The sequence below is a fragment of the Exophiala bonariae genome, assembly GCF_035927105.1.
Source record: "Exophiala bonariae strain CCFEE 5792 chromosome Unknown scaffold_21, whole genome shotgun sequence".
In the NCBI taxonomy this organism is placed as follows: domain Eukaryota; kingdom Fungi; phylum Ascomycota; class Eurotiomycetes; order Chaetothyriales; family Herpotrichiellaceae; genus Exophiala; species Exophiala bonariae.
In genome coordinates this window covers 123,755-147,867 of record NW_027042496.1, presented here as the reverse complement: position 1 = coordinate 147,867, position 24,113 = coordinate 123,755, and the positions used below count along the sequence as shown (strand labels likewise).

General features: G+C 49.7%; 10 protein-coding genes across 10 annotated transcripts; 6 read left to right on the top strand and 4 right to left on the bottom strand.

The window, feature by feature from the left end:
* Positions 1–406: 406 nt before the first annotated feature.
* Positions 407–2,955, bottom strand: LTR84_005614 (uncharacterized protein; the record flags this gene model as incomplete). The annotated part of the gene is made up of 3 exons (XM_064849180.1): positions 407–1,001; positions 1,054–1,778; positions 1,876–2,955. 3 exons carry the CDS (start codon positions 2,953–2,955, stop codon positions 407–409), a joined length of 2,400 nt encoding a protein of 799 aa, XP_064703883.1.
* A 1,335-nt stretch (positions 2,956–4,290) lies between these two features.
* Positions 4,291–5,727, top strand: LTR84_005613 (uncharacterized protein; the record flags this gene model as incomplete). Its single annotated transcript, XM_064849179.1, has 1 exon — positions 4,291–5,727. The coding sequence occupies one exon, from the start codon at positions 4,291–4,293 to the stop codon at positions 5,725–5,727; it is 1,437 nt and encodes a 478-aa protein (XP_064703882.1).
* A 171-nt stretch (positions 5,728–5,898) lies between these two features.
* LTR84_005612 (uncharacterized protein) lies at positions 5,899–6,828 on the bottom strand (the record flags this gene model as incomplete). Its single annotated transcript, XM_064849178.1, has 1 exon — positions 5,899–6,828. One exon carries the CDS (start codon positions 6,826–6,828, stop codon positions 5,899–5,901), a length of 930 nt encoding a protein of 309 aa, XP_064703881.1.
* A 746-nt stretch (positions 6,829–7,574) lies between these two features.
* LTR84_005611 (uncharacterized protein) lies at positions 7,575–9,149 on the bottom strand (the record flags this gene model as incomplete). Its single annotated transcript, XM_064849177.1, has 2 exons — positions 7,575–7,820; positions 7,872–9,149. The coding sequence occupies 2 exons, from the start codon at positions 9,147–9,149 to the stop codon at positions 7,575–7,577; spliced, it is 1,524 nt and encodes a 507-aa protein (XP_064703880.1).
* A 456-nt stretch (positions 9,150–9,605) lies between these two features.
* Positions 9,606–10,446, top strand: LTR84_005610 (uncharacterized protein; the record flags this gene model as incomplete). The annotated part of the gene is made up of 3 exons (XM_064849176.1): positions 9,606–9,707; positions 9,763–9,848; positions 9,918–10,446. 3 exons carry the CDS (start codon positions 9,606–9,608, stop codon positions 10,444–10,446), a joined length of 717 nt encoding a protein of 238 aa, XP_064703879.1.
* A 1,460-nt stretch (positions 10,447–11,906) lies between these two features.
* LTR84_005609 (uncharacterized protein) lies at positions 11,907–12,893 on the top strand (the record flags this gene model as incomplete). Its single annotated transcript, XM_064849175.1, has 2 exons — positions 11,907–11,933; positions 12,018–12,893. 2 exons carry the CDS (start codon positions 11,907–11,909, stop codon positions 12,891–12,893), a joined length of 903 nt encoding a protein of 300 aa, XP_064703878.1.
* A 915-nt stretch (positions 12,894–13,808) lies between these two features.
* On the top strand, positions 13,809–16,456 carry LTR84_005608 (uncharacterized protein; the record flags this gene model as incomplete). The annotated part of the gene is made up of 2 exons (XM_064849174.1): positions 13,809–13,832; positions 13,883–16,456. The coding sequence occupies 2 exons, from the start codon at positions 13,809–13,811 to the stop codon at positions 16,454–16,456; spliced, it is 2,598 nt and encodes an 865-aa protein (XP_064703877.1).
* Positions 16,457–17,098: 642 nt separating this feature from the next.
* LTR84_005607 (uncharacterized protein) lies at positions 17,099–20,813 on the top strand (the record flags this gene model as incomplete). The annotated part of the gene is made up of 5 exons (XM_064849173.1): positions 17,099–17,580; positions 17,638–18,712; positions 18,771–19,215; positions 19,266–19,673; positions 19,729–20,813. 5 exons carry the CDS (start codon positions 17,099–17,101, stop codon positions 20,811–20,813), a joined length of 3,495 nt encoding a protein of 1,164 aa, XP_064703876.1.
* A 945-nt stretch (positions 20,814–21,758) lies between these two features.
* Positions 21,759–22,244, top strand: LTR84_005606 (uncharacterized protein; the record flags this gene model as incomplete). Its single annotated transcript, XM_064849172.1, has 1 exon — positions 21,759–22,244. The coding sequence occupies one exon, from the start codon at positions 21,759–21,761 to the stop codon at positions 22,242–22,244; it is 486 nt and encodes a 161-aa protein (XP_064703875.1).
* Positions 22,245–23,088: 844 nt separating this feature from the next.
* Positions 23,089–23,922, bottom strand: LTR84_005605 (uncharacterized protein; the record flags this gene model as incomplete). The annotated part of the gene is made up of 2 exons (XM_064849171.1): positions 23,089–23,288; positions 23,379–23,922. The coding sequence occupies 2 exons, from the start codon at positions 23,920–23,922 to the stop codon at positions 23,089–23,091; spliced, it is 744 nt and encodes a 247-aa protein (XP_064703874.1).
* Positions 23,923–24,113: the final 191 nt, after the last annotated feature.

The window sequence follows — 24,113 nt, the reverse complement described above, 5'->3', positions numbered from 1 at the left end:
TCTATGACAGGGCTTAATCGACTTTCCTGCTACTCACAGTGAACTTTAGCTTCGCACGTGGCTGTGGTACCGGCCGAGTGTGTTGAGATGACTATATCGCGTACAGCCGAGTCTTTCAAGGATCCGGGCACCAATCGGCACGAGAACGATCGTACATGCATACATGCAGTCCGGATCCATACCGGTCATGGTAACATAAGCTAGCTGTTCTCAATTAGATGGAGATTGGAGCGCCGTATCCTGCATCCATACTTTTTTAGCGACAGCTTTGATGGATATTTGACCGCAGAAGGGAGTCTGAACCTCGCATGCTGATGTACGGATGTTGTGACCCTCATGGCTGCGAACCTCCATTCTCATCACACTAGGTCCATATAGCAATAAACCTTAGCTTCTCGTCTCAAATTCAATCCTCGCAAGATTGGAAAGCATCAAGGATCTTAGAAAACTTGTCTACCAAGCCCCAATTGCGCAGCTTCGATAATAGAGTCTGTGCTTGCTCATTCAAAGCACCTATACAGCCATCGGAGCAAAGGTTCTCAATGGTGGCTAGGCTTGCCGATCCTCCGTATTCGATCCATCTTGACATGGTCTCTTGCTGACTTTGTGTTGGCCTGAGGTTGTCAAGTTTGACCGGGTCATCTCCGCCCACCTCGACCAGTTCATGCGTGTGTGTACCGAAACGTGCAAATGCCATGATGAAGAGATAGCCCATAGACACGCGAAGAATCTCGCAGGGCGCAGATACAATATACTCGTCAGCTACTGCTGTTATCTGGGCTGCATGCCAAACGAGTTTTCGTGTCTTGCATGGATCGTAGGCGAGTTTGGAACTTAGTTGGCTTTTGGCCAGATTGCACTCGGTATTCTTTTTCGGTGATTGCTTGTTCGCTGCGTTGGATGTCGATGTGGTGGCAGAGCTGCGAACGATGAAAATGACAAGGTCAAGAATGTCACCAGCAGTGTAGAGATGCGAATAATGGTATATCAGCCTTGCAATACTGTTCGATTTCAGCTTACATAGTGGATTACCAACGCTTGGAATTAACTCACTTGTTATCAATCAATTCAGGTGTAGTCGAAGCACGAGTCATGGACCTGGCGAAATGACTTAGAGCATTGAGAAGTGATGCTGAGGTCTGCTTCTGTGCAGCTCGAAGCGATGACAAACCTAAGGTATCGTAAATCCACACCAATTCCATTTGTTTGATATCCCAAAGTAGTCGCCCTATGATCTGGCAGCATAGGCGTTTTGACCAGGAGGGGAGATCCCATGGGAAGGTCCCTGTGGACATCAATTCTCGAAGTAGGGTTGCATGTAGTGGGCCTTTAGCAGCTGGGGACGATTGAGAGTATAAGGCTTTCCAAGCTGCCGCGGAGGATGCTTGCCATAAAGCATCTGTGCACGGAAGGTGCGCAGGCAGTTCACTCATATCAACAGCTCCTCGACGATTGGTCAGGGTACAGAGACTGCAGTCGTACTCGAATGATGCCCATGCTAGCCGGCGTCCTTGTTGAACATCGCGCCAACGCCGCCACTTTGCTTCGAGGTGTTCCGCTCGTGTCTCGTCGGTATGACTCTGGTCGGGCTCGTCATTTTCAATGCAAAGTCGGGACCTGAGGAGTCCTATTCCCCGCAGACTTCCTATCAATAAGCCACGCTTTCGATCCGCACTCTGATACAGCGATCGGTTTCCAGACCCAAGAGAGTATATTTGATGAAGGCAACATGCACTAAGATAAGAGGCATCTTGATAGCTTGAAGCATCAGATTCTCCCTATTCATCTCTCAGGTTAGTGAAATTGCATATCGAAATATATCGATTGTGTTAAGTCATCGGGTAAAGGTAATGGTGCAGGCCCAAAGAAACATACCTGCCAAACGATTACGTATGAACATATCTCACTCAGCAGCAAGGAATTGTCCCAAGCATCAGAGCTGTCAACAAATATTGACCCTATACATGCCATTGCAGCAATGAGCGCTGTAGAAGTACTAAGAATATCCCAGGTCGGTACATGAACTATAGGTAGTACTGCACAAAAATGGCCGAAGAAGGCGTCGACGGCACGGCGTAGCAGATGGAAAGCCGCTGTAGCATTCGGATCGTCCGATAAATCGTCCACATTAGGTAATAGGGGACCTGAGAGAAGCTGTGCTACGGCCTCCATCGTGGTCTTCCCCAATCTATGCGTCCTGGAGCCGCCTCGAAGCATGTCACGCAATGGTGGCAGCCGTAGTGTTGATTGCATGGTATCATGTGCTTGCTCAAATGGCCATGGCTGGGCCCGGGATTGCACATTTGGTGAAGCTGGTCTCGTGGGTATTGCTATAGGGATTGTAGCACTTGAAGTCATCGGGTTGGGCTGTTGATCCCTAGAGATCAAAGGTAGAAATTGATTTGAAGCTGGTATTGACCAGGTAGCATGATGTGGGAAGGTAATGTTATTCGTAGTATTCGATGGCAGATCCGTATGGAAGTCATCCATGATCCCAAAAGGATCAAGATCGAGCCAATCTTGGGTCGAGCCTCCAAATGGCATGGGGCTGAACGAAAATTGGGAGGTGCCAGCCGTGACATCTTCACCAAGATTATGGCCCTCATTTGCGAAAGATATGGGACCATGATAAATTCCATCGATTGCCATGGTTATGTCAGACGATGAAGGGTACATAGAAATACCTTCTGCTGTGTCATAAGATGGTATGGGATCATTGGTGAGGACGGTGGTCGCATTGTCGTTGAAACGAGTATCAGCTTGACCAGTACTCTGCTGTACCTCTATCGTGCTGGTATTGTCAATGTTCTGTCGCCAGTCGCTATTCACGAAATCGACGTGTTCCCGCTGGTCAAGGGCGACCCCTAGCGGCTCCGTTGATAGACGTTCCTGTGAGCTTGGAGAGGAGAGCTCGGTCCCTTGAGGTCCATTAACAGCGGGATAGTTGCAAGCCATCTTTGATTTGATACACCCTTGACAGGGATTGTGTCGATTGCATCTCAGTTTTTTCTCGGCGCACCGATAGCATGATTTCTGGGCACTGCGAGGCCTGTGATATATGATTTGATGGGAGATTCGTAGATGTCGCAAGAGAACATCATTCCTCGCGAACTTCTTGCCACACTTGGAGCAAGAAACGTGGTCGCGCTGTTCATCAGGCAGGTGCGACAGCATATGTCTGGTTAAGTGACTTGGACGGCTGAATTTGAGATCACAATGCGAACAGCTCAATGTCTGTCCACTTCGCACTGATCTCGATGGCTAGCATTACTCAGTCAGCGTCTCCGACGTTTAGCGGCTTCTCTAGAACATACCATTGGAGAAGCGCTCGCCATGTTCACCAGATTGGGTGCAGTCATGATAATGAGGTACTGACCTAGATGTTCGATAGCCCTAATGCTCGGTATCGCTCACTGGATGACATGGCTGTTGATCGTTCAGTTACAGGTACATTAAGAAGGAGATTTGAATTCTACTTACTTAATGCTCAGCGTTGAAAAATCGAGCTTCCCCATTCTTAGCCGTGCCTAGCGTGAAGAGTTCAGTTAAGTATCATTAGCTTGACGGTTAAGCCACAGCCTGTGGACGAGCTGTGGGGAGTCGTGGGCAAGCCTGGAGCGACAACGTTCTCGACGTCTTGGGCATGGGACCAAGCATCAATATTCTTCCTACAGCGAGGGTGGCCCTAATCTGTGCCTGTACAGCTGCCTACCTTAGGTACCTAGGTGGGTAGTCGCAACCAAAGGGGACGGTGGATTATAGCGCTTTTTATGCGTCACCAAGTATTTACGGCGGAGTATACGGCTTCCAGCTATAATCGACCAAGGATTCCTTCTGGATACCTAGGTATCGAGTATCCTCACTCCTAGACCTCTGTCTTCTCATCTCCTGCTGACCATGAATAGAGTACGGATGCAATACCGATAGACATAACTGATCATTGGATCAGGTGGGATATACATACTCGAACGATAGATAAGGCCTTTCAACACAAGGACATTGGATCGCACCTCTGGAGATGGCCGTTGCGATATCGTGATGTCAGACCAGGAAAGGCCCAACGGTCACCTTCGAGCTGTGTCTACTTCCAACTCAGGCCAGGATTCCAAAGCTTCGTGTTGTCCAAGTGGGAATTGATCGACCGATCTCGATTGAGGCCGAGTATACTTATTCGACAATCTTAAGACTCGAATAAAGGAATACTTGTCCGCCAGAACGACGAGGGACTTAATCCAGAACCGAGAACATTTCACGACAAGACAAACATTATCGTATTTCAAGATCGCGACTATGAAGCTCAACAATATCATCCTCCTGGACCGAGATCCCAAATCTCGATGGACGGTTGAGTACAATGCCAACACCATAGATTCGATATTACCATCCACAGATGGCGAACTTCGGTCGGGACCATCAAGTCCAGAACCTTCAGAGGAGACCAATACTGGAGGGGAACCAGCATCCCTCCTCCTCCCAGCACTAAGCCACCCACACATCCACCTCGACAAGCCATATCTCCTGACCACCAACATCCAACACCATCCAACCCATGCTCACCAGACCTCCTATCCGGACTACACCGACCTAACACCGAAAACCGGCAGCTTCAGCGAAGCTCTTTCGTTCACTGGCCAGGCGAAAGCCCGGTACACACCTGCCGACCTCTACCTCCGAGGCTCTCAGCTCATCGCGACATCTCTAACGCAAGGCGTGACATCTTGCCGGGCGTTCGTCGAACTGGACCATGTGACCGGGACGACGTGCCTCGAGGCCGCGGTACAGCTTAAGGAATCTTTTGGAGGGAAATTCGAGCTGCAGATCTGTGCGTTTGCACAAGATCCGGTTTTCAGTTCCGACCATGGGGAGGAAAATCGTCGGATCTTGGAAGATACACTACTGAATTATGCTGGCGCCGTGGAGGCGGTAGGATCAACACCCTATGTCGAGTCAGATCGAGAGGCAGGTCTGCAGAATATCAAGTGGGCTATCGAGATGGCGTTACAGCATGATCTACATCTTGATTTCCACCTCGATTATAACCTCGGGGACTCCGAGCCGATGGTCTGGGATGTGATCCGGCTATTGAATGAAGCGGAGTGGACGTCAAAAACAAAGCCCGGCAAGACGATTGTCCTAGGGCACTGTTCGCGCCTGACGATGTTCACAAACAAGGAGATGAAAGAGCTAGCGACGCAGATTCACGATTCTGGACTCCCAATACATTTTCTGGGTCTTCCGACGAGCGATCTCTTCATGATGGGTCGGCCAGATGATGACGGCGAGGAGTCGAAAGGCGCTTATCGGCCCAGAGGGACCTTGCAGATACCGAGCATGATACGCGACTACGGGCTCAATGGTTGTTTGGGAGTGAATAATGTAGGCAATGCTTTCACGCCTTGGGGGACCGGTGACCCGCTTGCTCTGGCGTCGTTAGGGGTCGGAATTTATCAGGCGGGCACGTCGGATGATGCGAAGGTTTTGCTCGAGTGTGTTAGCCAGGGGGCAAGGAGGGCCATTGGGTTGGAGACTGGTGGTGCTGAAGAGCGGGAGAGTAGTGGTGATTTGTTGTGGGAGGGTAGGAAGGGGGATCTACTACTCATCAAGAATAATGAATGGATCGGCTGTCCTGGCCATCTGGGATTAAAAGTCCCTGCGCGACAGAGAATCAGTGTCAAGGACGTCGTGTGGGATCCGCCTGAGATTCGGCTTCGTACCGTTCTGAAATAACCTCCAAACATGACATCGAAGCATTCCATACTACTAGTGTTTACTAGACTGAGGTACTTACAATATAATGCATAATGAATGATCTTTGCCATATTTTCAGACACACCTTCCATCCACATCTCTCCGATTGCACTTCCACTCCCACTCCCATCACCCCCGCACTCTCTCGAACTACAACTTCCTCCTCCTCTCGGCCTCACCCCCAATCCACTCGGCCGCACGATCCTTCCACCCATCCTCCCAACGACTCAACGCGGCTCTTCCTTCACTAACATCCCCAGCAGCCCAAGTAACCCTCGCCTGATCGAGCTGCTCATCAACATCCTCATCCGGCACAAGCACATAGAACTTCCCCTCCTCAATCTTCTGCACGCCAAACTCAACCACTTGACTCGCCAACCACGCGCCCTTGGGCTTCTTCTCCCGTGCCACATCATCGCTCACAGGCCCAGCATTCCCACTCAATCCGGTGAACGTCCAGCCCGGCACGAGCAGGTGCACGGAGACGTGGGGCGCGAAGCTCGCGTTCCCGCTCGTGCGCAGACTATACGCAAGCTGCTCGGCCAGCGTCTTGACGGCGGATTTGCTCGCGTTGTACGCCGGGTTGCCTGGTGGATTCGTGATGCCTTGCTTGCTGCCGGTCAGGATGATGGCGGACGGGCCCCTGGATTTCTGGACCAGCGGGAGAAGTGTGCTCAGCCCGTTGATCACGCCGAAGAGATTCGTGTTGAGTGTTTTCGTGAAGTAGTTGATGTCTTCCCAGGGTTGCGCTGTGGTGGATTTAACCGAGGTGCCGGCGTTGAGGAGAAGGACGTCGATGGTTCCTTCGTTGGAAGGGAATGTTTCGGTGAGGGAGTCCCGGACCGCGAGCCATGCGTTGTGGTCCGAGACGTCAAGGGCGTAGGTTTGTACTTTGGTGTTCTCGGCGGATGAGATGGATTCTAAGGTGGACTTGGCTTGGGTGAGCGTGTCCTTGTTGATGTCGAGGAGCGCAAGGTTCATCCCTTGTCGGCGGCAGTGTGCTGCGAAGGCATAGCCTACGCCAGAAGCGGAGCCGCTGATGAGTGCGAGTGCTCCGGGTCTGAAGAGTGATTTTGCCATCTCGGATTGATATATGTACTAGTTGTCACACAGGTTGTGATGCCCAACCAAGCTGGTGTTGAGTTGATGCGGGGTAAATGAATATATATATCAGGTCGTGGTAATGGTACTCTGCGGAGAGTACCGAATGCTGTGGATGAGTGTACAGCAAGCTTTGCGTTGCTCTCTATGAGTCACAAATCTAGACTGAGTACCGCGAATAGTGGCGTTGCAAGATGTAGATATAAGAATTGAACGGTAGATACCTGCTTATATGATGTTAGTGATGATTTTAATTCCGGGTTTGGAGAAACCTCATGAGATGACGTTGATGGGGTCGCGAGGGTCATTATAAATCATATCCGATTGACTTTCAGTGGGAGCAGATTGTCATAACGATTGGTATATTTTTCTGGTCTCCCTCAAGTGATGAGAATGACTTGAGAGACTAATACTGGTATTTTATCGGGCTAATGTTCAATTTTGACGTTGGTACCAGGGAGCACAAAGCCCAGGGTATTCCTTTCTTCCTTTCAGCAACTCATAAAGATGAGGGATATCTCGCTAGTTCGCTTCCTCACCTTCGCCTTCACCTTCTCCATCAGCATCACCGGCAGCATCATCAATCTCCCTAATCTCGACATCGACATCAATGCGCTGGGCCACCCAAACACATGCCCAAAGAAACAACAGACTTGGTCCTCCCAAGGAAACAATGCTCACCCACAGCTTTAGGACGTCGTAGATTGGTGTATTCATCGTGGTCTCTAGGAGGTCTCGTTCTCTTTATCTTCGAGGCTGGCTTCTTTCAATTCTTTGGTGGCGTCGGCAAGGCCGTTCTTCTCGGCCGCTTCTTCAGCATCGGCGGTGGGGCCACCGTTGACGCCGGTTTCCTTCAGGGCAGCTTTCTTGGCCTGGTGAGGTCGGCGACCGGAAGTGCTGGGCCCAGCGGCTTGGGCTTCATCAGCTTCCTTCTCCAGTTTCTCAATCTCCTTCTTGGCCTTCTCAATGTTCTGATTCACAGTTAGTATTCGTGTTGACAAAAGAGTTCATGATCTTCATACCTTTTGAGTTTGGGTGTCCTGATCCTTCTTCCAGGCCTCAACCTTCTGTTTCAATTTCTCAACAACAGCGGGAGAGTCAGCTTGGGTGCTTGGGGGATCAACTCCAACTCTGGCCAGCTCTTCAATGATGCCAATGTTCAAGTTGAATTTGCCAGTGTCAGCAGAAGCAGCACCGCCTTTCTTTCCCTTTCCACCCTTCTTCTTGCTTCCACCGCCGATGAAGAAGTCTTCTTCCTCCTTCTTGACGACCTTCATGCCCTTGAAGCCGGAGTCGTCAATGGTGCGCTGAGCACTGGCAGCGAACTCGCCAGGGCCTTTGTCACCCTCACCGGTGCTGTAAGAGGGATCGAAGTAGCGGATGAGACCTTCCGCAGTACGGATTTGCTCAAGGAAAGCAGGTTCACCAGCTTCCTCCAATTTCTGTTCAGCAATGCGACGACGCTTCTCCTTCTCGTAAGCGTCACGTTCGGCCCTTTGACGTTCACGGCGTTGCTGATAGACTTGATCCTCGTACTCCTTGTAAGCTTTCCTGGCACCATAGTAGTCATCCTTGACTTTTCGGATGTTGGCATAAGTGGCTTGCTGTTCATTGTAGAGCTTCTCCCGTTCGGCCTTCAAGGTGTCGTAGTTCTTGTTGGTGTCTTCGCGAGTTGCCTTGATGTCGTCCAGTTCTTTTTGGTTGTCTTCGTACTTTTGAGCCAAAGCACGAGACTCGGGATTGTCGAAAGTCTTCTTGAGCTCGGCATTTTCAGCCTTCTTTGCATCAATGTCTTTCTGCAACTGTTCGACTTCAGCAAACTTTGGCTTTTGCTTTCTGATTTCTCGGATCTCAGCCAAAGATTTCTTCTCATCAACCACTTTCAAGGAACCAGACTCGATCTGACGTTCGATGCTGGCAACTCTGGCTTCTAGCTCATCAACATTTCGGAAGTTGAGACGGGCACGAGTTTCCTTTTGTTCGCCAATGAGTTTCTTGATTTCATTGTCATTCTTGGTGAATTTGTCTTGCTGATCTTTCTTTGCATTCTTGTTCTCTTGTTGCTTGGTGCGGATGGATTTTTGTTCGTCCACCAATGCCTTGAAACGATCATTTGCAGGAGTGGATTTTCCAGAGCGAGCACCGTCAAGCTTGGTTCGGCTGGCATTGAACTTGGCTTGTGCAGCTTCGTGTTCTTTCTCGGCTTTGGCGAGATCGGCCTTGAATTTGGCCTCGTCGGGCTTTTCAGGGCGTCCTTTTTGGGCGACGTCGGCCGCAGGAGCAGTGGCGGTGTCGGCCATGGTTGTTATTGTATTTGAACAAATGTGAGCCGGAAAACAGATACCGAAAGACGGAGCGGAGGAGCGACGGACGTAAGGTTATGGATATTTAAATAAGATGTTCCATGCTAGGATCGCATGGTGCGTGAATGTGGGTGACAAGTCGTGAGCGGTGACAAGGGACCCTCTGTCAATACAGGGTCCGAGTAAGAATGGCGTGAAGTAATGATGAGGCCTCGGTCGTGAAAGGGATCGAGACTTGGTGAAGGAAGTCGGTGAAGTTCGAGGTGCACTGGCAGGTGGAAAAGGTGTTCTAAGATGGTTCGAGTTGTGGAGAAATTTGAATTCCGCCCGCCAAGCAAATCTTTTTGGCTGCGGAGGAGACATTCCTCGATTCTTTCATCTTCATCTTCATCTTCAGCTTCGGCCCAAAATCTAGTCAACGACAACACCCTTCAGTAGGTATATACTGTCACCATGGACTATCAAGATCGGCCAAAACTGTCCGCTGAAGCAGACCGAGAAGTGACGCGACTCTGGAGAACATGGCGAACGGTCTTGGAGATGTTGGTCGATCGAGTGAGTCTTTTAAGGCTGAGTGAGGACAACAAGGTCTTGAGACTAACTCTTTCAGGGCTATGCAATCGCAGAAGCTGAGGTGACCATCTCGCGTGAACACTTTCAAAAGAAGATGTGTGATCCTCAGACTGGCCACGCAGAGTGAGTAGTGGTTCCCCCTCCGGCGCAGGCAAACAGACAGAAAGTCTAACAATCCACGCTTTTCCCCAGACGGCGGATGATGAGACTGCAAGCATACCCTACCGAAGAGATGATCAAACGCGATACACCCCGACCAACAAAAACGAAACCCGACCCACAAACCACCGCAGGCACCGTCTGGGTGGAATTCAGTCCCGAGACAACAATCGGCATCAAACATCTGAGATCATTCGCTCATCACCTGGGCGAGAACAAGTTCACCACCGGTATTTTTATTACCATCGGTCCCGTCACAGCCGCTGCTCTGCGTGCCTTTGAACCCCTCGGAGACTTGGGCATCACAGCCGAACATTTCCAAGAACAAGATCTCCTCATCAACATTACGCGGCATGAGCTGGTCCCCAAACACGTCCTACTCAGCGCCGAAGAGAAGAAAGTCCTCCTCGACAGATACAGACTGAAAGAGACACAACTACCGCGCATCCAGTTCGGTGATCCCGTGGCTCGATATCTCGGTTTGAAGAGAGGAAATGTTGTCAAGATCATTCGCAAGTCCGAAACGGCCGGCCGCTATGCCAGTTACCGCTGGGTGTTCTGATCACAGGCAGAAAATGGAGATTGTGTCTTTTTTCATCACAGCGCTGGAGTTTCGGATTTGTGAAAAATCAGGCGGGTTTTCTTGCATGGCTGGCTGTTGGCTGGGCGTGGTCATGGCCTCCTGGTCGATTATGATGGTCCATAGGTAGGCAGGGACTGGGGAATTGTAAAACCATACTTGCCGTGTGAGCTTCGGTAGGCTGGATACCCATTGAATTGAAGAATGCGTGCTTTAGAAATTCACTCTTATTGCATTATCACCTACGTGACTTTGTCCCGTTTAAAGGTTGCTCTGGAGGACTGCTTCTGGTCGGTCGCCAGCGCCAGCGGGCTTTATGAAATATCTCGGTGATACTCAAGCCCAGGCCATCGTCCAACAAGACAGTCACGCATCTACCCGTTCCATCTCCGGAGTCGGCCTCCTGTCTCCAATGGCTGGCTTGTTCATTTCCCTCGTTTTGCTCTTTGAGCCGTGATGACCTGGCCTACAGCAGCGATGAACCACGCTGTTCCTGCGTTACACTTGCTTTGCTGAATGGACACACATGACCGATAATCACATAATACAGCGGTGGAATCATGTTCTCTTCGCCGCTTCCATAATTGGAGCTCGTGGCGTTTTTCGGTGCTGGCCGAGGCTGCGATCGTAGCCTCGTCTGTGCTGCCTTCTCATAAGATACCTCAGCTAGCCTCGCGACCAGGTTCGTTCGCTTTGGCTAGTCTGAAATGTATTAAATGTAGGTAGTCTCTGGTGTTTAGGGCCTATAGCCTATGCACTTAAAATCGTGGTTGTTCATCTGAGTTGTATTCCTTGTCAGGTGGAATGATCAGAGATACTGTCTAAGACCTGTTGATTTATCATTCAACGTATCTTGAGTACAGGACTGGCCCTGTTTTCCGTAGTCAATGCCTGTTTCTCATCCTGCTATATAGAAACATGTTATCGGTGTATAAATACGGAGTTCCAGCCTTGTCTCTCCTCACTGCCTGTTCCTCCTAGAGTTGTCTCGCAGGACAATGCAAATAGACCTTTGTTATCAAAGACTGTCCTTCCCAGACGGTGCAGGTGATGTCTTGCATATTTCTGAACCCTCTTTCGCCCTACGTAGCTCAGTGAGTTCTTCGTGAGGTTGCGTCGCCATCTGTCTTTACGCTCCTTTGTTTCTGTATCACAGGTCTGGAATCTCTGCGACATGATCTACTTTTCGCGAGTGCACCCAACGACAAGCCGTGACAATGTTGTCTTCACAGCGACTCTGAGCATCAGTGACAGTATAGAGTCGCCGTTGGCCGCTGTCTATATCTTGGCTTCTTGTTCTGTCACGATGACTGTCAAGATCTGTTGCTTTGTCTTAATAACAGCATTAATCCCATATCTTCTTCAGCTTCATCGATCCAACGAGCTCTCAGTTGAACATCGAAGTCTTCAGCCTTCTCCAACATCGTGTATCAATCGCAGATATGGCTTCAAACACGTCTGAAAACCCGGTAAGTCCTTTTCATTAAGTTTGAAAAGCCAGTTGTGGCTATAGCAAGGACGATCCGACCACTGACCTGATTCACTTCATTCAGGAGAACGAGCAGACCCAATTACAGCAGCCACAAAGACCAGTCCCCAATCTCATACGAGCCACAAGACCTCGCCGTGGAGGCAGAAGAGCCAGCGTCACCGTCACCGCCAACGGCAGTCCCATCCGCCGCCGCGAGGCTCGACCCCCCAACAACCACCGTGGCCACCTCCGTGCCTGGAATCCACCAGGTTCAGAGGCCAGTCGCTTCAATGGTCAACCTTCAGACTACGATGTACCACTCATCCGACCTCCAGTGGAGAGACTTCCCAGTCCCGGCAGTGCCGCCCCATGGGGATATCGTCGTGGATACGTCTGGCAGCCGGTGCGAGCCCGAGATGTGATCAGAACCATTGACCGACTGAAGACCACACTCAAAACCGGTGAATGGACACTGGATGACACAGGCGTCGTCCGTGTCCTTGTCATTGCGTACTACCACTCTGGCCGTGACCCTGAGATCGGACGTGCCGTCCAGGGCCTATTCGACCATCTGGGATGGACACGCCTGAATTTACAGAACCCAGCCATCGTCAATCTTGTCAAACGGATCGACGAAGGCCAGTTCATCACACAGATTGCACTCGATCATTTTGCCTTTTCACGACACCATTTCTTCATGGGGATCACGCCCACGGGTGTTGGCTTGTATCCGGCATGGAATCTTGTCTGGGTGCATGGTTATTGTCTTCGAGTTCCTGCTGGTGCGCCTAGGGATTGGGCTTTGACAGTAACGCCTCGGAATGCGCATAATGCTTTCATTCATCAGTTACTCACCTTTCGACAGCCTGAATTTGGAGAGCTCTCTCTTGAACAGTTGCGGGTGGCTGGCTTGTTGGATGAAGGCATGGATACTGTCGCTGCCATTATCCAAAATTGAAACAGCACAGCGTTGGTTGAGTTCAAGGGGGTTTTGAGCAGACTTCGTTAGCAGTGCGGTGGACAGCTTGAATAAAAGCAATTGTGATATCCACAAACGGTCTTTCTTTGGTCCTTTCTATTTTCAGTCTTTCTAGACATCTGATGGATTTTGTTCGCTGTCCTCCTTGAACACAAGATAACGACATGGGCTGTTAACAGTCAACGAGTCAGGATAACGACAGCGTCCACTGTTGATACTCCCAAAAGGACCCCAAGACGGGGATAGTAGCATCATTGTCAATATCACCATTAACAATCACTATCGCACTCGCAATCGATGCCATCTCTGTTCACATCCTCTATCAATAATGATCCTGCGGCCTCTGTGACAATCAAGAGAACTAAGCAGTTGAGCACCGTAGACTTTCCGGAGAAAGGATGAGATCAACGAGATATTTGAGTACATAAATATGGTCATGTTCTGTTTCAGGAGATGATTCATGGGGAGGACAGAGGCCAACTTCACGGTCTCAGAAGTAGTGTTGATAACAATGAAGGGTTAGGGTTGTGGAAGACAACGACGCTCGCTCAACCATGAAGCCCACTGAAACTGAGAATGACGGTTCATTCTCAAAATGCAAAGCGGCAGCACGTAGAGAGGTATGGAATGCCTCGACATGCCTCTAGTCCAGAAGGACCTAGGTTACCAAAGTAGAGAATGTGGCAGAATTGAAATGATGCGAGTTAGCATGTTGCCCAGGCGCTAGACACCCCGCATTACTTGGCATGAAATACGGTGGATTTTGGAGTCAAACCGTGCACCGCATTTGCCAAAAAATTTCCCCACGCCGCAAGGTTGGAGCCTCATCTCTTCGAGAAGCACCGACGAAAGGTGCAAGTGAACCCGATATCTCTACCTCACTGCAGTACAGACATGGGCAAACGGGGTGGCAAAAGAGTGAGTATATTATAAGCACTTTCCTTGAAAATTACTAAAAGCATTCTCAGGGCGGTCGAGGCCGTGGAGGTGGTGGTGGCGGAGCGGGCCATCGTCCTCGACCGGACAATCGAGTCAACAAAGGCGACATTCCTCGTGAGAACGAGAAGTTCGAGACATACTACAACCAACTAGGAATAGTGAAGGAGGAAGAGAAGGAAGCCTTCTGGGCAGCTATGAGAAGAGACTTGCCCAACAGCTTCAGATTCACTGGCTCACGAGCACATGCATTGGCAGTCCAAGAGCGGCTGAGAAACCACTACATCCCCGAGATCACCTCTATCACATACGAAGACCAGTATGTCGATGCCCCAAGACCTGTCGAATGGTACCCAGACCAGCTGGCTTGGTTCATGACCACCCCGAAGAACGTCATTCGAAGATTCAAGCCATTCGCCTCTTTCCAGAAATTCCTAGTCGCAGAGACTGATGTTGGAAACATCACACGACAAGAGGTTGTCAGTATGATTCCACCACTGCTCATGGATCTGAAGCCGCATCATACAGTCCTTGATCTCTGCGCTGCGCCAGGGAGCAAGTCAGCACAGCTGATTGAGATGATACATGCTGGGGAGGAAGAGCGATCCAGAGAAGTGGCTGCAAATACTGCACAAGGTCTTGATCGACCTGAGGGAGAGGCCTTCGTCGATGACGGCCGATCTACTGGTCTTCTCATTGCGAACGATGTTGACTACCGACGAGCCCATATGTTGGTCCACCAAATCAAGCGACTGAGTTCTCCAAACATTATTGTCACAAACCATGACGCCACTGTCTTCCCATCCATAAGAGTTGCTCCGGTGCTCTCTTCTGATGGTAAGCTTGTACAAAACAAGTATCTCAAATTTGATCGCATCTTGGCCGATGTGCCTTGTTCTGGAGATGGTACCGTCCGGAAAAACATGGAGATCTGGAAGAACTGGACTCCTAGCAATGGCCTCGGACTTCACAGCACGCAAGTTCGCATCTTGATTAGAGCTCTACAGATGTTGAAAGTCGGTGGGCGTGTTGTCTATTCAACATGTAGCATGAATCCTGTTGAGGATGAAGCTGTCCTGGCCGAGGCCATCAGCCGCTGTGGTGGGCTGGACTTGGTTGAGATGCTCGAGACTAAAGACTATCTCCCTGGCCTCAAACGTTACCCAGGCTTCAAAACGTGGACCATAACGGATAAAGCCGGCAGGGTCTGGAAGAACTGGGAAGACGTAACCAAGCACAAAGAAGACTTTGGGGATGATGATGCGTTGCTCCGACTATCCGAGAGCATGTTCCCCTCGAAGTTGGATCTTCCACTAGATCGAGCTATACGGATTTATCCACATCTGCAAGATACTGGTGCATTTTTCATTGCCATTCTCGAGAAGAAAAGCGAGATCAAGGCTAAGTCCGAGGAGAAACCAGCCGCGGCTCAGCGTCTAAAAAACGATGAAACATCAGAACCCAACGGTACGAGGGTCAAATTGGAGGCAGCTCCTGATAATGTTGGAAATGAAGAAAGCACAGAGGTCAGTGCGAACAAGCGAAAACGAGATGAAGATGAGACGACAAGTGCCCCTTTAAAACGAGTTAAGAGCGAAGAGGGGCAGGAAAGTGATGTAAAGCCACACACTCATCATGAACCATTGACACCAAAAATCAAGACTGAGGATGGTCAGTCGCAGAGTGTGAACGGACATCAGTCGGCAACTGAACCACCACGGCCAGCACAACCACCGAAGAGAAGAAATCGAGATCAGCCATTCGAGGAACCATTCAAATATTTGTCGCCCACGATACCCGAATTGGATCAGATCACCGAGTTTTACAACCTTTCCAGCCGCTTTCCTCGAGATCGATTCATGGTCCGAAACCCAGAGGGAACGGCAAGCAAGAACATGTACTATACAAATGCACTGGCAAAGGAGATCCTCCAAGAGAATGAAGGCAAAGGTCTAAAATTCGTCCATGCTGGTCTCAAAATGTTCGTTAAGCAGGATGCACCCTCGCCTGAAGTATGTCCCTGGCGTATTCAGACTGATGGACTCCGCCTACTCGAGACTTGGGTCGGTCCAGAGCGAGTGGTCACACTGCACAAGAAAGAAACACTACGAAAATTATTGATCGAGATGTTCCCTCGCTTCGCTGGCGAGGAGTACAAGAATCTCGGTGAAGTGGGCGAGCAAGTCCTCAAATTGAAGATGGGCTGCTGCGTGCTGATCGTGGACCCTAGCGAAGACGAAGATGGATTACCCGAAAGAATGGTATTTCCGCTGTGGAAGTCCGTGCAGAGTCTGAATCTCATGTTACCGAAAGAAGAACGAAGAGCAATGCTGCTGCGTATTTTCAATGATGATACCCCACTCGTGAATCTGAGTAAAGGCTGGAGTGGAAATAAGGCTGGTGATTCGGCTGGCGAGGTTGCACCCAGCAAGGTCAAGGAAGAGGCCGATGTGGAAGCAACATCTAGGAAGGTGCGGAATAGCAGTTCGCCCGAGCCGGAGAATGAGGCGGAAGCGGTGCTTGGGAATGGAGAGGTTGATGCAGAGGCTGATGGAGGGGATGCACGTATGTCCGATGATGAGGATGGTGGGGTCCCACTCGCATGATCTAATCAGAATCACTATCCTCAGTGGTGTTGACATGTTCTAGGCCAGTAATACTCATAGGTGGTTTCAGGACGAACACTATCAGTCTTTGTTGACAAGACTCTGATTGAAATCACGAGGCGACCATGCAGCAAAAATGGGGAGCAGTACAGCCTTCCCATGAAAGGTTCAACTCATTAGCGCCGCTGAGCTGTGGTCTTCCTTGCAAAGTGGCTTGTCCGCCTGCAGCTGCAGGCATGTGAAACTTTACATCCACCAATCAATTCACGACACCTCACGTCTACCTGGAGGGAGACCTGCGCCCGGTGCTGCTCGTTCTGCCTAAAAGTCTGCCTTCCAGCCATTCTCTGTGGCTGATTCTTTGATTCAATGTTACTGCGCCGCTGCAACACTTTTCAGCCTGACCCCAATGCCTTCCAATTTTCATGAGCCTTCATGTTGGTTACTCCAACTAGTCGTCCATCCCAATTCCTATGCGTCTATGTTGTCTCTAAACCGAGACTTTGACTTCGTGTAGCTACAGCCTTGTGCGATCGTTTGTCGTGCGACAATATCTCTCTTCATGCCAACGTCAAGTTCCAAACGATCCATTGTTGAAGCCAAGTTGATCCGAGTTGACGGCTGCATGCCGATCTGCCCAAGATGGCAGAAGCTCTTGCAGTCCTGGGAGCAACAGCAGCAGGCGTTCAGCTCGGGGAACTTGGCTGCAAAGCACTGATACACGGTATAACAGTGTTACGAAACATGCAGGCTATCCCTAAACGCATAGAGACGCTCCTGCTGGAAACAGAGGTTTCTATAAGACGAATCGAAGACATTCAGAACGATGTACTCCAACCAGGCTCCAATGTCGTCGCTCACCTTACTGCTGTTCAGTTGGCGAGAGTCAGCACTGTGATTTCCGAGGTCGAACTAGCGATGAAAAGCCTAGAAGACCAGCTGAACATCCTCCTGCCTCGCACTCGACCTCAAGCTGGGCGGTTAAAGAGGATATGGGCTGCACTTTTCGTTCTCTCGTCCGAAGAATCAAAGCTTGAAGGCCACCTTCAACACATTAGCCGTGCGAGTATGGAGATCCTTCGTGAGCTTTTGATCTTAGGCTTACATTTGGAGGCATATAATCGGTACATATCCCTGCCTCGGCTTCGACTTCTTGCACATGATTAACGCCAATAACACAGGAATTTCCTGGACCAGATATCCATACTTATTCAAGACAACCAGCAATCTACCCACTGGAAACTTGATTCTGTTCATAACCTGCTTGGCAGTCTGAGAGATACTATCATAGACACGGCACAGGCCACTGCCGGAAACTTGACAGCAATATCGGACGATATCCAAACCAAGCATGATAGTACTGAGCTCAAGTTGACATCAATACGGGATGACACAACTTTCATCAAACGGCAACTGATTGCCCAGACTAATTTTTCCGACTCTCAGAACGAAATCATGAGGACCATGATGAGATCTGTAATCCAGGAAGAGATGCTGCTCTTGACACCTGTAAATCGGGAACAAATCCCGGTGTTGAGAGATTCTGTCCTCCGTATCATGGCTGGCGAGAGTGAAAAGCTGCCTCAGCCAGAACACGAGACTGCCTCGCACTTGACGACCGCAGACCGGCAGGAACTTCAGTCACAGATAGGTCAACAGCTAATAATGCGTCCAAGCATGTTACGAGATGCAGTAGAATCCGTTTCCCTGAGACGAAAAGGGGGGCTGTTCTGCACTTGCAAGCCGCAAGAGCTTTTGTCATGGTACGACAGGGGCCCGTTTCGTATCAGCTTGGATTATACGTCCCAGCACCGACATTCGTGTCCTTACCATCCTCTGGGAAAGCAATCCTGGACATACGCAGTCTCCGCACAGCTGCTCCCATTTGTGCGGAGAACAGTGGAGCTGGGAGTGAATCTCAGGTCTGGAGCGGGCTGTTTTTCCATTGCGCCACTTCTAAATGCATATTGTACCGTCAGACGGAGTGAATCGCCGATTTTTAAGCTGTTTGATGACTTTCCATTCCGATATGGGCAGATTATGCAATCTAGGAAGAGGAAGAGGTCAGGCTACTTTTACTCTCCAGATATCTGGCACCACCACCACCCACATGGGAGCGAAGTAATATACTGGCAGGGGGATGTAAACAAGGCCAGCACCGGAATGACATATCTGCTGACGTCGCTCGAAACCGTACTTCAGAACAAGACCGCATCAGGATTGGAAAAAGATGAAAACGGGAATACAATTCTTCATGTGAGTTGAAATGATTTACGGGTGATTAATCACTCACATAACTCATGGCGATTGATAGGAAGTGATGTTCTTGCTGGCAATATTGTCCCAAATTCTATCAGACTTACAACCACTTTTTCACAGGCTCCTTGTGCTGGCTTTGCGTTCGGGTGTCGATGTGTCCGCCATCTCTATGACCGGTGCGCGGCCATTGAGTTGGTTTGGATTGATAAATGGCACAGGTGAGGTTGTCAAGGTCTTCTCTGCTACATCCGAAATTGAAACTGACCTCCCAGCCACTGCTGCCGGTAGTCTTCTCATTGCAACAAATCATGGGTATAGAAACGGGCTTGAAATGGTCCCTCGGCTCTATCATTTAATTGCAGAATATGACCTTGACGAACAGATAAGTGGTGTATCACACAAATATATTAACGTGAACAGAATGAACTTCTCTCATCCCCTTCCTCAACGTAGACTCCAGATACATCGATTATTGATGAGAGTCCCAGAGCTGACCGAAAGTGAGTCGTCACATCCCCGTTCATTTTGCCACATATTGACTGTCACTCAGCGTTTGGTTTGACTGAGATAGGCCCATGCATTATTCGTCGTTCGGAAGACTGCTTGGTCAAATATCTTGAAAACGACAAGTCAGCACCGTTCAACGATGGGGACCTGGCTTACGATCCCACGTGTCTGCCGATAGGCTGGACGAGTGGCTTGGAGATTCTGCTGAAGGCGGGATTCAGGCCGCGGAAAGCTTTGGAGCTGGCGATCCTGACTGGGCACACTGCCTTGATAGTGTCGGTGTTACCTTACACAGATTTCTTCGAAAGTTCAATCGAGGAACGGCCAATGAACTGGCTGTTCAACTTTCTCCAGCACGATGTCAAGCAGAAAGCGGATATTGTAGACGTTTTCGTTGTCGAGTTCGAGGCACGTCGGCGTGAGCATGAAGACCATAAGACTGAGAGACAACGTCAACAATTTAGATTCTATATTGGATACAACTGTGACTAACGAATGATATCTAGATGCTTTGAGCTTGTCCGGTTTGCCATCAGTCTACCACGGCTGGTTGAATTGTGGAGGATCGCACACGCACGATAACACAATCCTCCTGGAGTCCTTGTTCAGGGCAGGACATCACACAATCGACGCTGCGCACGAGGACGGTCGCACACCTCTTCTCCAGATCGCCAGCTATGCTTATGCTTTCAATCAACGCAACTTGGCTGTCGAATGGTTCCTTTCGAGGGGCGCAAGTGGAACGTTCGCCGATCGCACGTGCTGGCCAAACATCATGTTCTATCTTATACCATCATTGGCATACAGACAACATCTTCTTTTACCGCTAGACGACGATATAGGCTTGTACTTGGACGTTGCAGATCCTTTGTGGGCTGACGACTGTCAGTGTTTCTGTTCAAGACGTGGGTGCTTACCTTGGTATCGGTATTGGAGTCGACTTGAAAGCCTGAACCAATCTGAAGCTGGGTCTTGGACCGAAAGGTTGTCCGCCTTGCAAGAAGCGACCGATTTCTTGCGACTAGACGGAAAGCAGAAGGAGAAGTGCTACACAGAGCTTTGTAGACTCGAGGTCTTCACTCGTCTTGGAATGATTCATACATGTTGCGGCCACTATTCATTCTATCAGTCCAGGCCTGCTGTAAAATCTGAGAACGAAAGGGAAAGGTGTCGGAAGGAAGATGCAGAGCTGAAGGCACAGCTAGACCTGATCATGATTGCCTATGCGAACATGCGCCAGGCTGCCATTGAAGTTATCCACGACGCATGGACATCATGGTGGGAGCTCCTTGATTCTATCCTTCCGAGACTTTCACACGTCGAGCAAGAGTGGAGGCTGGGTATTTACAAGTATCTACCGAGTAAAGACTCGAAAATTGCAGCTTCAAGAGCAAATCGCGAGCGAGCAGCCCTCGTGGCAAGCGGGTACGGCGATTACGAAGATTTCGCTGATGTGATCCGAGATCATTTTAAGGAGTACCTGGACCCGCAAGTACCGCCAAATGAAGGTTCAGATGACGAATGGACCGACACTGATTTTTCGGACGATGGTCAACTCGAGGATCAGGAGGGTGAAGAGGGGTCTTTATGATGGATCAGCTATCAAAGGGAGCAATGCTGTGAAGAAATTCGGCGGAGCACTGGCAACAAGCTAGCGAACTTATTTTGGATTTACAGAAGCCTGCTTTAGGAGTTTGGAGTAATTTGAAATTCATACTGTGATCGTTCTGCTCATCCTGTAAGGCCAATGAGAGTTGATGCTTCTAGGCCAGCATCTCCGGGGCTCAGCGCCAGTACCTTATATTTGAATAACGAAGTACCTTCATCATATTGAAGTGCAGTTGACTACTACCCACGCAGGTTCTCACAAGCAGTAAACGGTGAGTTAATAAGTTCGTCACAGAGTTGCTTTTCGCCAGATTTATTCTTAGTATACTACATGAACTTAGGCTTCCTCGCGGTACGACATTTTCTATCGGTGTTATATACTAGCAGTGATGGATCCGGAACTTTCGGCCAGGGAGTGTTTGACACCCGTTATTTGACAATTTTGAGGGAGATGGTTGAGCTGGGTGGTCAGAACGCTAGTAAACTTGAGTTTGAGCGAGGTTTCAAAGGTTTCTTGAGTAGGCCGCACTCAAAATGATGCGTCAAGAAAGCGAGGTCCGAGGAATAGTATTCTGGGCCCACAAAGTCCTATTATATTGGCCGGTCAACGGGGAGTATCACAAAGCTAAACTCTATCGACGACATCTAGCTTCCCTACCAGGCCTTGGGCTTCCATTGCATTCTCACTCCATCACTACCCCTTGATCCCGCGACACAGTACTTGTGGGGCGATTTATAATATTCCATGCTGGCTGCGGATAGGATACCGTACTCACATATCTATCTCATATTTGGAAGCTGGGCCGCAGGCTTGCCGGTACATATATAGGGCGTATCGCAAATATAGAACTGGGAGTCAGGTTACAGATACACTATAACACAAAAGACTGCCTCTATATTGTTTAAGATTGACGAACAACACAACACGATGAACTCCAGAGACAACTACACCTTCGCCAACCAATCTTCTATTCCATCTCCACTCGACAAACAACTTCCTGCATTCTTCCGCTCGTGGGACGATCCCCATTCCAATCATGATTATCTCAATCTCTTCGCACCGCAAGGTCAACTAGTCTACGGCACAACGACCACCGGCCGTGAAGCAATCCGCGCTTTTCGCGACACCATGATCCATCCCACCAACGGACCCATCGTGGACCTTGAACACACCTTGAAAAAGTTTTTTGTTCTGGCGGGCGGAGCCGAGAAGGGAAAGCAGGAGGTCTTAGTCAAGGGGTCACTGTGGTATAAGCTGCGAAATGGCCGGAAGATTTATTTCGATTTTGCTTCTGCTATCACGTTTGCGGATCCCGGAGATGGCAAAGATCTTCAAGCGGTGTTTTATGAGGTTTTCGTGGACTCTCATGAGTTGGTTACGGCGATCAAGGAGATGAACGAGGCGGAGAAATAGCGAGGAAGAAGGAAGAAGAAAGGACAGGATGCGTTGTGTTTGCAGGCACCCACCTCGGCACCCTCGCTATCTGCTAGGTGTGGATCCTCGCACGATTCGTTAGATCCATAGGTCAGCAGGTATCATGGTGGCCTTGCTCGTGAGCGTCCACACAGTTGTAGCAGTTGCAACATGAGCATATCTTGAATTTGACCGTGTCCCGGACTTAATTGCGGTCTTGGAAGAGATTGGACTATTCAGCTACGCCATATAGATATCCTCTCGTTCAGAAATCATCATCGCTGTCGTTCTTTATGTTCCTTTCTATCACCATTTTTCGCAGGATCTCTTATAGACTTTCCACACGGGCAACCTTAGCTTCATCAGTGTTGGACCTCTAGTCTATCTGGCGACACCTACCCTCCGAAACGCGGTTTCACCACTACTTGCATAGATTATACTAGATTGTTTGTGGTTTTGTGCCTGATAAATAGGGTTATCGTCATCACGATGGAATAAACAGTACTTTGTTATCATCTTACGGAAGCGAGCAAGCGAACGAATCACGGTGGGTTTCTGGGACGACACTACAGTCATCTTAGGAGAGGTTTTCCTTTGTGCCTGAGGGTGTACTTTCGGCTCTGAATGATCGACGGACGTATAGGTAGCACAAGGATTGCCCCAAAATGTATTGGTGTTTTTTGGACGGTAGTTTAATATCCCAGGAAGCCAGCCACGCGCATCTACAATGCATGCGATGCAACAGACAAGAAACCGCGCACCCCGCTTCCCTGGACCGAACTGATGCCTGCGTTTACACTGCTTCAGAACCTGTGGTGCCAGAAGCAGCGACCTAGACCCAAGTTCACGAGTTGAGCATACCGCCATCACAGACGAGAATAGAACCAGTGATGTTGGAAGCCGTATCACCCAACAGGAACAAGGCACTATCTGCAAGCTCTTCTGCCTTGCCCATTCTTCCTAGGGGAATGGCGGCGATCATATGTTCGGCGACGTGTGGAAAGTCTTTGATGACGGCGTCAGTCATGGGAGATTCGGTAAATCCTGGGGATTTCCGGTGTTAGTAGAGAACACTATTTGAGATATCGGCCAGTGATGGAACGGCCATTCAAAGAGCAGTATTTACTCTCTCACCTGGAGCAATTGCATTCACGCGAATGCCCTCGGAGGCCCAATCCAACGACCAACATCTCGTGAAACCCACAACGGCATGTTTGGCGGTTGAGTACACTGCCATATTTCGGTAGCCCTTCAAGCCCGCAGCACTGGCCGTGTTGACGAGGACACCGCCACCTTTTTGTCTCTGGAATTGACGGTATGCTTCGGTCCCCGTGTTCCATACTCCAGTGACGCAGACTTCGATAATCTTGCGGTAGACGTCGTCGCTGGCAACGCCATTTTCCACCGGACAGATGCCGGCGTTGGCGCACATGCCGTCTAGACGCCCGAATTTCTCAACAATCTCCTCGATCCAGTTGTGGACTTCTTCTCGTGAAGTCACGTTCACCTTCGTGTAGATGACGTTGGAATTGTTGGACAATTCTTCTGGTGCGGGAGACAGATCGGCAACGGCAACCTTTGCTTCCACCGCCAGGAGTTTCCGCACAATCGCCAGGCCAATGCCCGAAGCACCACCAGTCACCCCAATAATCTTGTGCTTAAGTGAGTTACGCTCCATGTTGGAAGTTTCAATCGAGTGTTGACCAAGTCCGTTGTTGAGTTCTGGAGGTTGGAGAAAGTTTTGCGTTCACGTTGAGTGGTGGATGGTTAAATCTTGGGTGGTGCAATCCTGGGTTGCGAAATGTCACTCATAAGTATTTTCGCAGTGTCCCGTCCCAAATTTGAAGAAGGCGAGGTGCTTTCTGAGAA